This window comes from Acipenser ruthenus, chromosome 19 (genome assembly GCF_902713425.1).
Source record: "Acipenser ruthenus chromosome 19, fAciRut3.2 maternal haplotype, whole genome shotgun sequence".
Classification (NCBI taxonomy): domain Eukaryota; kingdom Metazoa; phylum Chordata; class Actinopteri; order Acipenseriformes; family Acipenseridae; genus Acipenser; species Acipenser ruthenus.
This window is the reverse complement of record NC_081207.1, coordinates 25,534,058-25,547,184: the sequence shown is the minus strand read 5'-3', so window position 1 is coordinate 25,547,184 and position 13,127 is coordinate 25,534,058. Positions and strand designations below refer to the sequence as shown.

General features: G+C 40.9%; 1 protein-coding gene across 1 annotated transcript; it reads right to left on the bottom strand.

Annotated features, from left to right (window-relative positions):
• Positions 1–215: 215 nt before the first annotated feature.
• Positions 216–9,290, bottom strand: LOC117424757 (putative solute carrier family 22 member 31). The gene is made up of 9 exons (XM_034041444.3): positions 8,669–9,290; positions 6,223–6,326; positions 5,846–6,000; positions 4,337–4,505; positions 3,919–4,064; positions 3,314–3,422; positions 2,709–2,923; positions 2,151–2,262; positions 216–1,811 (listed from the first exon to the last, which is right to left on the bottom strand). Exons 1-9 carry the CDS (start codon positions 9,056–9,058, stop codon positions 1,391–1,393), a joined length of 1,821 nt encoding a protein of 606 aa, XP_033897335.3. The 5' UTR covers positions 9,059–9,290; the 3' UTR covers positions 216–1,390.
• Positions 9,291–13,127: the final 3,837 nt, after the last annotated feature.

Below are 13,127 nucleotides of genomic sequence, written 5' to 3'. Positions count from 1 at the left end.
TATATATATATACATACATACACTGTATATATATATATATATATTATATATATAAATAACATGTATTATATACACACACAATTACTATATTTGACTTCAACATGGCCAGACAAAATATATGCAACAGAGAGACCTAAAGTTTCATAAATATCAATATCCTTACACAGTCTCACAATATGTTCTGCAAAAGGAAAAAAACAACACAGGTGAATTAATTAATGGAACAAAAATAAATATAAAATCAAGTTTATTTGTATTGTATGAATTTACATTTTATAAATACTGCAATGCACGTCTACAGAACAGAAATGAAAAACTTTCTGTACTCAGTTCTATTAAAACAGTACCTTGAATATTGTACATATTCACGAGGTCAGTTCATCAACACCACTGTAGGGAGACCGACACGATGCCAGCGAGTATCGATCACCACCAATAAAACAAGACGGATCGCTGCTGCTCGAACAGAATTTCTTAGCACAGTTGAGCTGAATATGTAAACTTTTACTAACCAACAACAGTCACTGACAGAGATAATACTCCCCTTATCAGACATAAGACAGCATAATTTGTCAGTTCAATTCACACGAGCCTGTACTGAACAGACCTTTAGTGTCTTGCCAGATAAAGAGCTTTGTATTCTGCTAGTTATATAGAGATATCCATTTATATTTTAAAATGATAACAGTATATGATGAGAAAAGCAGGCACCACCGAAACACCCAGCGACCGAGCAGCAACTTGTAGTCTTGAATGATGATTGCATGCAAGTTATCTTCTTTTGGTACTCATACATGATCTACAATATCTTAAAAAGCGACACCTCACGACAAAATAGTTTGTCATTAAGAACAACGTTATCTTTTTTATATATTATCAAAAAGTAGTCCATCACTTCTACCGAATTGCATTGTGATCTGTAAATGCTGCATTTAAAATATATTCACCTCCCAGGCCAAACCCAGATGCTTATTGCCATGGCTCAGAAGACAGGAGTCCAGGTTATTGCTAAGGTGCTGACATTCTTACAAGATTAGTCCCTTGACATAGTTGTATGTCAGAACCAAACAACAAATACAATAAAATACTATTCCGCAGCAGCTTTTGAACAGGGTTAAAGATGGTATGCATTAGTTCAACCATAGCCTTACTGTCTTGATCAGCAGATCTTCAGAATGACTAAAAGTCCAGGTAGATGCATTAAAGTGTCTTGATCATAGTCTGCAGTGGTTGCCAGTGTCTTGAAAACTTATCTTTTCTGGTGCGGGAGTGGGGGTTATAAACTATTGTATTGTAAACAGGCGATTCCAGAGGCGAAGTTCCGCGCCTCCCTATATAACTGTGGGGAGGGATGCCAGGGTCTCTCCTGAGCACGTTTCACACAGAAATCCTAGGAGGAATCCTCATTGGCCAGCGTGCTGCTCCCATTTAAGAGTGGCTCCGGGGTCAGTGGTGATGACAGTTTAAAGTCTCTGGCCAGCATCTTGGTGGCGCTGACCAGGCTCGAGTAGCCATCGGGGTTGTACTCCGATGCAGCCCTGGGCCGGTGCTGGAGCAGGGGCAGGTGGTCATGGTTCCTGTGGGACAGGAAGAGGGGCGGTCGGCGCAGGTTCTCCCCCTCCTTGAGGGAGTCTGGCAGGGGCTTGCGCTTGCTCTCGGGCAGCAGCATGACGCAGAGCACGGACAGCACCGCAAAGGAAGCGAACACCACATGGTGCAGGAAGTATCCCTGGTTGTTATGCAGCTCCATGAGGGAGGAGGCAGCTTTACCCACGCAGCTCACTGCCAGGATCAGACCCAGACCCCCACCCCTGCAGGACAGAGCGAGAGAGAGAGAGCGAGAGAGAGAGAGTGACACACACAGAGGAGGAACCACAGATAAGAGCGTGAACTTCAATCCAAAGAAACCCAACGCACCCAGCCTAACGTTATTGTCAATTGAGATTAAGTATGGAAAAAGGCTACATGACCATTTGCTGATAAACATGGAATGTGAACAAACTTGCTTTGTGGTGATGCAAAGTGCCCAGAAGGTTAACATCTGAAGGAATGTTAACAGACAGTAATGGAAACATATTGCAGAAACAAACGAAACCTGAACTTGCAACACGGCTACTTTAAAGCATGTAATAATGAGTGGTGATACGTACCTGATGACCGTGGGCAGCACCTCACTGGCGAAGAAAACACTGAGCATGGCGACGACCTGGGAGGCCAGAAGCCCCACGATGGAAAGCACAAGGACAAACCCGTCCTTCAGATCTGAACAGAGAAAGGGACGGTCAGTGCCATGAGCCAATTTACACTGCTGAGCAAAACAGGTAGCCCCGCTATGTCAAATTTTAGCAGTGTGAAAAAAATGTGAACAAACCCCTTGGCCAGCCGGTCGCAGCATTAAACACCTGCATTGGGTGAACACTCACACTGTGAATCAAACCCCTGCACTGTGCAGGACTAAAATCATGCTGCCCCATGCCGCATTAGCACTGTGCATTGTTAGCACACTACTGTCAAATATAGCACACTAGGGTTGAACAGAAAAGGTGCATTTGACTTGAACGGAGATTAGTTACATAAATTCAAAAAACAAAACACTGCAAAGTGAAAGTACTGTCACAGAGCATTGGAGTATTTTTACATCCCTACAGGTCAGTTAACAAGGCCTGAGCAATGCAGACACACTGTAGCTGGTCAACAATGCCACTCACACTGCGTGAGGGCGAGCAGCAGCAGGGACGCCATGCCAGTCAGGATGGACGCGAGCAGCAGGATCCCCCGGCGGCCGAAGCGGTTCACCGAGACACACAGCAGCACACAGGCCAGGCCCCTGGACAGCGCGCGCATGTAGTAGCTGAAGTAGAAGTGAGGGTGGAAGCCGAGCAGGTTCCGGGTGAAGCAGTACTGGATCCCCCTGCCGATGAACCTGGAGAGGGAGACGACGGGGCAGCAGGGTGACCATGGGGAGAAAAGGGGAATCTAATCGAATTGGAGGGCATGAATAACAAATAAATAAAAGAAAAAGCCACCCTGAACCACACTTTGTAAATATCATTGTTACCCATTTTCTGTGTTTCTCAACATCCCGAGTTTCAAGATGTTATCAGCAATGTACAATGCAGGAATGGAGAAATCCTGTACAGAAGATCCAGAATCCTCCAGGTTTATAAATATCATCAAATAATGAGGCTAAAAAATCCATTCAATAAATTTATAGGTGCACAGACCGGGAGGCTTGGCTGCTGTAGGAATGTCAGGGTGAAATCAGGGCAGTGAATGGAGAGGCAGGGTCAGGCTGGTCCTAGTCAGTACTCACGCTGTGAATGCCAGGATGAGGCTGTTCTTCCAGATAACACGCGTGCCCACCATCTCGCAGACGTTGTGGAAGCGCGGCTCACAGTCGTCAGCGTACACCGAGTCTATCTCTGCAACACAACAGAGTGGGCTTAGCCTGGGCCACCTGGAGCCCGAAGAGACACCTCCCTCAGCAACCCCTCAGTGAAACATGCTCCATTCTGGAACCTCGTGCATTTAGACTACTGCTGTCCTGGAACCTTGTGTACTCTTAGGAATCACAGCCTTACAAAACAAGATCAAACTGTCAACTGGGGTTCCAGCACCAATGAAGGGGGACAAGATGACAGGAAATGAGCAAGAAAGAACAACTTTAAATAATACCTTGCAGGTGTACTGTTAAAAGGATTTGCACATGTCAAAACAAATCACTGTTACAAAAATCTCTGTGATAATTCTATTATAACCTGGTTTGTTTTTGTTTGGCTAGATGTCCGAGACAATGCATTTGAATATTTGTGGCAAAAAAAAAAACAACCCAACAGGAATAAAACAAAGTCAAATGGTTCTCATAGAACCAGGATGTGAGGGTATCCAGTTCCTATACACTGGAGGCTGGTTCAGTACCTGACAGCAGGTTCTCGGAGTTGTAGATCTCATCGATCAGGCACACTCCGTTACGCAAGGAGAGGCTCTGCAGGGCGCTCTTGGCTCGATGGATCTGCTTTGTGGCAAGGAGCCAGCGGGGCGACTCGGGGAACACAGAGGTACACCTGGGGAGGAGGGCAAGGCACTGCTATTAAAGCTTTGTAAGGGTTATTACATTTCCATGACCCAAGTGGAGATGTAAGGAAGATTTTACCTGCTGCAAAATCAGTCCAGAAATTAAGGACAGATTTTGTAGCAAGTAAGAATGTGGAAATTCGATTTTGAACAAATGAAAATGCAGAAAGATCATAAAATGAGATATCGAAATAGAAAATGTAGGATATAATAAAACAGTTTTGAGGGGAAATTTTTTCCCCCCTTAGAAAATCAGACTTACCACCAGTAATTTAAAAGCAGCAGCAGAGACACAGTAACCACTAACTGCATGATCTGCCAATCACGGCACAGCACTGCCAGCCCGGGCAACAGCAGCTCCCCGCCTACTGCAAAGAACCCACCAATCATAGTGATCATGAGGCGGCGGGGCGGGTCACACAGCTCCAGTCCTAAGTAGAGACAGAGCCAATGAACACGACAATGTTGGAGTACCTAGAACAGCTGCCACAGGGATCAGGGGCAGAAACACAATTTGTATGCTATTCTCCTGCTTATTAATTTAGCCATCCCTACTATATCATCAAATAGCACACATTTTCTATGCTTCTCATGGGAAAGACACAGACCTCTTGATCTGGAGCTTCTGTTTCTATGTTAATAGCCTTTGCTTTAATCAAAATCATGGGAGGCGAGTTTCTCTTTCAGCACGATGGAGCACATGAGTCTCCATGATCTCGATTCTGTGTGCAGCTCACATTCACTCAATGGGAATGGTGAGTGCAATTGTGATAGTTGGTACAGTTGAAAGTGGGAGTTTGTTTTTTGTACTACTGCAAAAGTACACATTTCCTGAACGCAAATCAGACAAAGGAAAATATCCATTGGCTATCTGCTGCCCCTTCCCCTCTCACAGAACTATTTTCCTTCAGAATGTGCTGCACTGTTATTGTTTCAGCAATGCTGCGGTTCCTTCGACGTTTCTGTAACAAGGAGAACATTCCTGAACTGAAGACCCTCTCCCCCAACAGCATATACACTTGCCAGACACTCAAGAGGTTCAGTACAGAAAAAAGCAACAATGTTGAGCCTCCCACAGAAGCTACTTGAGCAAATAGTTTCTTGCACTGAGCCATTCAATTTGTATGCTTCAGGATGAAATGACTAATCACTCCTTTTAAAGTGTGGAAGAAGCTGCTTCTCATACAGCATTTTGGCTTGAAATGATGGTTTAATTAGTGGCTTTAAAAAGCTTTTGTGGAAACATAGATAAAGGTGTTAAAGAAATAGAACTACCTACAGTAAACATTTGACCAAAAGAAAACAATTTAAATGATCTGCGTGTACTGCATTTAAAAACCATGCTGCTGAATGCGTACATCTCTAGCTGGCACAGTAACGGAAAGCAAATATTGTTTAAAGCACTGGCGGTGTGTAATGCTGCAGCATGCACATGATTGACACCTAGCCCAGAAACACAGGATTCCTCCAGCATGCACAAAAAGGTTCCTGCAACCCTCTCTCACGTGTGTGCACTCAAACAGCCCCTGGGTGAGTCACTCTCAGCACATTGCAGAGCAAATGTACAAAAAGAAGAAAATTAGGGGAAAAAAACACAAGGCATAACTAAACAAGATATGTTGCACATACTGTATGGTACACTAATGTTTGGGCATGCTTAACATGACAGTACGGCATGTTGAAATGCTACTAATGTGGTAATACATGTCCAGGTATTCAAAACAGATAAGCATGCTGTAAAAGCAGCATGAGCAGGAGCTGCCTCACTTACTAGCTACATATGTGGCGAGGAACACCCCAGCCAGGGCGGCCCCCTGCGAGAGCCGCAGGAACAGGAACATGATGGGGTTCAGCGAGAGAGACACCCCTACTCCGAGCAGCCCAGAGAGTAGCACCGACCCCAGGAAGATCACCCGGCGACCCAGCCTGTAGATACAGCACAGGAGCAGCGTTAATTATATCACGATTGGGCTGTTCCTGAACGGATTAACCGAAACCTGTTTGCCTGACCAAAACTCCAGCCCTAGCAGCTTTCACTGAGGAAACCCAGACAGCATCGTGACCACTTGTTAATGAAAGGGGTACCACAAACACACAAAATGAAACCATACCCCATTAGATTTAGAAGGTTGGATGTAACTGGCTCACCTGTCGCAAGCGGAACCCAGAACGATGTACCCAGAGATCCAGCCAATCATGTAGCAGATTTGTTCCAGTGGAATCTTCCAGTAGTTCTGACACACCAGATCCCACTGCATGGAGGAAGACAGAGAGATTCTGAGTTGTTATTATTATTATTATTATTATTATTATTATTATTATTATTATTATTATTATTAATTTCTTAGCAGACACCCTTATCCAGGGCGACTTACAATTGTTACAAGATATCACATTATTTTTACATACAATTACATTATTTTTACACAAATTACCCATTTATACAGTTGGGTTTTTACTGGAGCAATCTAGGTAAAGTACCTTGCTCAAGGGTACAGCAGCAGTGCCCCCCACTGGGATTGAACCCACAACCCTCCGGTCAAGAGTCCAGAGCCCTAACCACTACTCCACACTGTGCATTTATCATTCACAACTCTATGCAGGTAGAATTATATTTTTGAGAGGTGCCATAGACTTAAGAACGGGTAATAGAACACAGCAGATTTAAAAGAGCACCAAGTGCCGAGAACAATTTCAGGATACGTGAAAATGCATTTCAATTATGCAAGGCAAAAGGAGGGTTGTGTACGGACATATCCATGAGGAAATAACTGCCTGGAAAAAATCACTCATGGAATCACTGGAAAACTGAGCGTTCAGAACAGGAAAAGACCAGGGACAGGCTGCTTCCTAGATGTATGACTGGCAGCACAGGGGCTAGGCAGTACCATTGTTTATTTTCTATTCTCTTAACAAGATTACTTGATCATGTTTCCACTATTCCAATCTTTCCCCACAAGGGAACACTACTCTGCTGCTATACAGTATTCTGTTATTTAGTTATCAGTGGGTAATCTCAACAGGGCATATGCTGGTCAAAAGATTAAAAGTGGTTTTAAAACAGGCAACAGATTTTGGTTGCATTAAAGTGACTGTTCAAGTTTAATGGTGTTATATACTCTCTTCGCTTTAATGGTTTGGGTTTGCAGATGCAATTTTAGCATTAAATATTTAAAAGCAACTCTCTCTCAAGAAAATAGAAACAAAGTCTCTGATATAACAGCAATGCAGAGCCACAGTGATACTGTAATGTGTGGATTTATGTCTCCTAGCAATTGTTGCTAGCTTCCATACCTATTAGACATTTAATAAATCTATTACAAAAAGAACTCCAAAAAATTAAAAAATCTCAAGCTTGATTTCGATCCTAGCTTGTTAAAAGTGAATCATGTGTGCCACATTTACAGGCAGTGGCCAAGCCCACACCCTGTTGGAATGTAGCAGGGCAGCGATGCCAGCCAGTAAACACTGATCTGCAGTAACATACTGAATAGCGTCTGGGATAGCCCAGCTGTGCCACAGCTAAGAGAAACACTCAAGGAATTCAGTTAGCACAGTCACAGCAACAGCATTCCGAGTGGATTCCTGGAATCTTTTATCATGTATTTATTTTAATTAGGAATACAACCGACTCCAGGCAGAGGGTCCCTTGAATTCGCAATATCCACGGATCACACTCCTTACTATTTAAAAAAAAAAAAATGCTAAAACCATAAAGAAAACAGAAGTAGACACAAGTTTTAATAATTATGATTGAGATTAAGGAACTGATATTACTAGAAAAATGCACATGCACATGCACATCTCAATAATATGCCATGTAAACATGGTCACATTTCATTTTCAGGAAGGTGACACAATGTTAGAGCCTGCGCAAACACGCCTTTGCATTACCAGCAACTCCACATTAGCTCTACTGTTGAGATGAGATTGTCCTGGTCTAGTTTACCACAGAAAACAAATACAGACAGGAATGAACAAACAATGGGTAGTAGTCAATAGAGTGACACAATCACGTGTCCTTTGAAACAGAAATGTAATTTTCTGTATGTGTATGGCAGTATTTGACAAATACGCCGTGGTACATATTGCGAAACATTTAAGAATCTAATAAACACACGTTTCTAAACAAAGTAATCCACTAGCATTTTTAAGATCATGTCACTTAAAAAAAAAAAAAAAAAAACTTAAGGGGACAACTAATGTTAAATGCTTCCGAGCTAAAAAAAAAAAAAAAAAAAACCAACAACTTTCTCGTGCTTTTAGAGGGCGAGTGAACATTAATTAATTTTAAAATAGTTGTCAGATGACAAATTGAAACTTTAGGTATCGGTAGATAATGTAACTCATAAAACTGCAGTGAGTATTAAAACAGTAACATTACAAAACAATTAATTTGTTTAAAACTATACTGACAATTAAACTAATACCATTACTTTAAATGTACACAGAAAAGAAGCTGTTTACGTGAAGCTATTCATGCAAATACATTTTAATATTCTAACTCACTTTTTTTTTTTCTTTTATATATATATATATAACCATTTAAGTGAAATGTGTCTATAGCGCCACAAACGATTCGTGTTTAAATTACCTGAGTGACGATATTGGCTTCAAGACCGGCTCCAGTCGTGTATTCCCAACCTTGTGTGCAACTTACAGTCTCTTTTGGGAAATTCGTCGTAAAATTTGAAAAATTTGCAGGGTATTTATAAAGTTCGCAGTGATTCAACCCCGACCCTTTCACCCAAGGTATGCTGACATTCAGTAGCTCTTGGGCAGACAGATTATGGGTCTCAGAGGGGAGTAAAGACGGGTCCAGGCGGCAGTGGTAGGATCCTGGTTTCAAAGTAAAAAACACCTCCGAGAAAAGGCTAAGCACGACCGCAAAGTTCGACAGCCAGCTGAAGGCTGCCACTGACCGGTTGTAGGGTCCGAACCCCCCGGTCCTGGGGAAGATCTTTATTTCAAAGTCCATTCCCATACACAGAGCGTGCAACAGCAGCCCGCACGGTAGAAAGTTTTCGACAGAGACATCTGTGTGTACGAAAAAGTCAATTTGAGAGACTGAAGAGAGGGCGTGTTGTTATGCAATCCTTTGCGCTTGGTCATAAGTGGATCTTAAAAGGGCACCAATAATTTCTTTCACCTGTGTACGACAGCCAAGTTAAAAAAAATCTCATTGCCCACTTTATATGTTGACTTCAAAAATTAAAACCAGGTTATATAGGGGGCTCAAGCCCACCCTCACGTGATTCGTGATTTAAAAGTTGGCCAATGCGAATCAATTGTGAGAGGATGGATAAAAGCGTTTTGTCTCAACATCTGTGTGAACAAGAAAAACAAGCAGAAAAAAAGTAACTGAAAGTACCCCGTTGAACACTGCCTGACTGGCTAACAAGTAAGACACAGGTTTTATTTATTTGTATTTATTATAATAGGCAGTGTTTAATTTGTAAAGAAAGAGGTGCCGGGGCGCAATGACAATAATACAGTCCTTAAAAACCGCATATTCAAAATCATAACACGTTTATTTGAAGGAGTACTATACGTACTAGTGTTAGATGTTTACCTTCACTTATTCTACATCATATACTAAGTAGTAGTACGTGCAAAAGAATGAATTAAAGGCAACAGCAGGACAAATAAATAAATAAATAAAATACATGTTTTGTTATGGTTTTGCATTTAAATGCTTTAAAAAACAAACAAAAGGCATTCAGAGGACTCCAGAAAGACGACATTGATTTAAAAAATAAAAAAATAAAATACGGACCCAACACGAACATTGGTTTGACCCACGGCACTATTATCAGCGATGTGTATGCAACAGAAGCCACTGGTAGATTACAAAAACGATTAATTAAACTTAGGCTAGGTAGTTGTTATCTTAGTGTGTTTTTATTTTCTATTATTTAAATTATATGAAAAAAGCAAGAGAGAACCAGATTATTATTTTGTTATTGTTTTGATTTAATATAATATAGGAGGCTAATGTTCCTATTGAAGTAGGCTACAATATATTATTTTCATTAAAAAGTTGTCGTTGTTCTTTGTTGAAATTAATGTTCAGCTTTTATATTTTGTTGTTATTTTGTAGTGTAAGAAGTAGCTTGTATCGTTCATGACGTTTTTCAAATCAAGTAAGCTTATTTGTGGAGAGTTGCAGCCAGTGTCATCTCACTTAAAGGCACTCAAGCTGAAATCGTAGTCGTTTAAAGTAGGCTACAAACGTGGCAGCGGACTGTGTCTAGCGCGCACGCAAGAACTTGCAGACTTGATACAACTGTGTTGAGAATTTTTTTTTTTTTTTAAAAAGCATTTTATCAGACTTTGACTGCAGAATATGACTCCACGCCCTGGCACAAATTAAGCACTGATAATAGGTACTAACGTTACTGTATGAAATGTTTAATCTGTTACTTTTACCCTACTGTACCGCCCCAGGGTCAGTATCATATACTGCAGCCATTACACATCTAAAGTAGTTCATGTTTGGCAGTGAATAAGCGTTTTTGTTATTTTTTTTTTAAAAGTGACTGGAGGTGCTGACTTCCTCATTTGTCCACATAGGAACATTTCGTGTTACCTTTGTAAGCACTGCGTCATCATTTTCATGACTCATGTTCGTTCTGTGAAGCATCTCTCTTGGTAGAACAGCACATGACAACAAACACCTCATGGTCAGAAGATGTTATTAAATATTTTAGGACTTATTTAGACACATCAATAGAAGATCATACTGAAAATTAGCTTATACTGTAATTATAGTATAGTATTATCCATTTAACGTTTTTGTTCTGAGAAACTGATTTCAAGTAAGGGGGAAAAAAAAACTGTTCCTTATTCCAGGCAATTATTTTGCACAGCGCCTTACGTAAGCTAAAGCGTAATGCAAATTACTCAACACGCACAAATAATGATCAGCAATTATGATAATGAGGGTCTCAATGAGCGCATATCGGTCTAGCGGCCGCACTTGCATAGTTAGGTGTACAGAGAGCAGTAGGCGATGTATGACATTTGTGGAGCACAAAAATACAAACCAAAAAAAAAAAAAAAAAAAAAAAATCAGAGTAAGGGCAGCAAAGTCCTCTTGACGCACGGCAAAAAAAGAAAGGTTTTCTGAGAAGGAGCTGAGGTCACTCAGCATGAAACAGAGTTGTTTGGAAAAGCCTCCGGCAACATCAGTTATGCTAGTATCCTTAAATTATATGGATTGGCCTGCCCTTTTCAGCATGACAGCCAGAAATGTGCCTAGCACTCTGGAAAAGGTGGATTGGGCTATCCAGGTCTGAAAGGAACCAGAGGCTAAGTAGTGCAGAGAACACAGCACGTTCACATGTGCAGGGAGAGCGGTCCATATTGACACTGGGGTCTAGCTCATCAGCTATTACCAGGTCTAGAATGACTTGCGGAGTGAGACGATAACGCTTTAGCCCAAACAAAGTGACCCGGGGATTGAATATGCGGAGTCTTCTTTGTCTTGCCCTTCTCCTCCGAACGTGTTCCTGCCTCTCCTCCACAAGAGCCAAGTGTCACCACATCAGGAAGTGTACCACAACAGCCGTCCTGAAGCCAGCGACAGGTCTCTGCAGGTGTGTGCTTGTATATGCAGTTCTTAGTTACTCGCTTCTACAATAGTTTGCACCTGGCAAGAGGAGTTTTTGGAGGTCAGCAGTTGCCAAGTGCAAGGCAAAATTATTATTATTATTATTATTATTATTATTATTTACTCAGCAGACGCTCTTTTCCAGTGCGACTTACACTTGTTAATGTATCACATTACACAATATCAACTTACAGATGAAAGCAGTTATAAAGTACAGTAAAATCAGTAGAAAATAAGATAAAATTCAAATAAGAGCAAAATAAAGAACAGTAAATAATTACATTTAAGAGCGAATTCGACTAAGAGCAGTAGTAAAGATATTTGCTTATAAGAGTACATTCCATTAAGAGCACATAAGTACGATAAATGGATAAACAACGATTTCAAGTAAGATCAATTACAAAAACCGTGAATACGGATACCTTTAAGAGTAAAATCAAGTCCAAGATACAGAAAATAATTCTAATTAAGAGCAGTAGTAGCTCCTTACATCATCACATTATAATGTATGCGCCCGCTTAGTACCCAGACCCCGCCAATTCCATGCTCTTTTCTTCATTTTAACGTATTTCAATATAATTGTAATGGATTAATGATGGCAAAATGCAAATCTGATAGCGGGTGCAGAACACCAGGTGAACACCATTCTTTACATTTGCCGCATTTGTAGCGACTGGTAAAAATCAGACTTTACGGCTGCTAAACACGATTTACGGCAGCATTGTGGGGGTTTAGTTCAACTGCAAAATTATGTCTAGTGCACACTTTCTCACAATTTAACAAATAAAGCAAGTTTATACGTGGTGGAATCCAATTAAAATACTTGACTAGAACATGAGTAAAAACATATATTCGGTCATCTTTACAAGTGCTTACTTTTCTTGCTGGTTAAACCAGTGGTAATCTGTGAACAGCCAACACATTAATAGTGGCAGTATCAGTAACGCTTATATGTAGATTTAAATACATGAAAATAAGCGGTAAGAAAATTGATTGTAAAACCTTGGTTAGCATTTTTAACTGGGTAGACAGTAGATTGTCATAGGTGCTTATAAGACCTATCTTCTCATGTACTGCTGCTATAGTATAATGTAGGATTTGACTTGGCTTTATATCTGTCAGCCACTAGGGGGAGATCATGAAAACTGGGCTACAAGATCCTTTAATTCGTCACATCTCCACAAGTCCCATATGGTAGCTCTGAACCATGCTTACTTCCCATATCTGTTTTAGTTTATCAAAAGTTGGCTTGATAACCCCTTAGTGGCCATGGTGGTAATTAAATATTTAATTTAAAACCTGGAAATAAAATATTAAATGAATGCAAGTGCTACAGAAATCCATTCCCTAGTTCATATCAATCTCTATTAGGAATGCAAAAAGAACAGTCACTAACTATTATAGAACAGTTATAGTTGCAAAGGAATTGCACACCAAATAA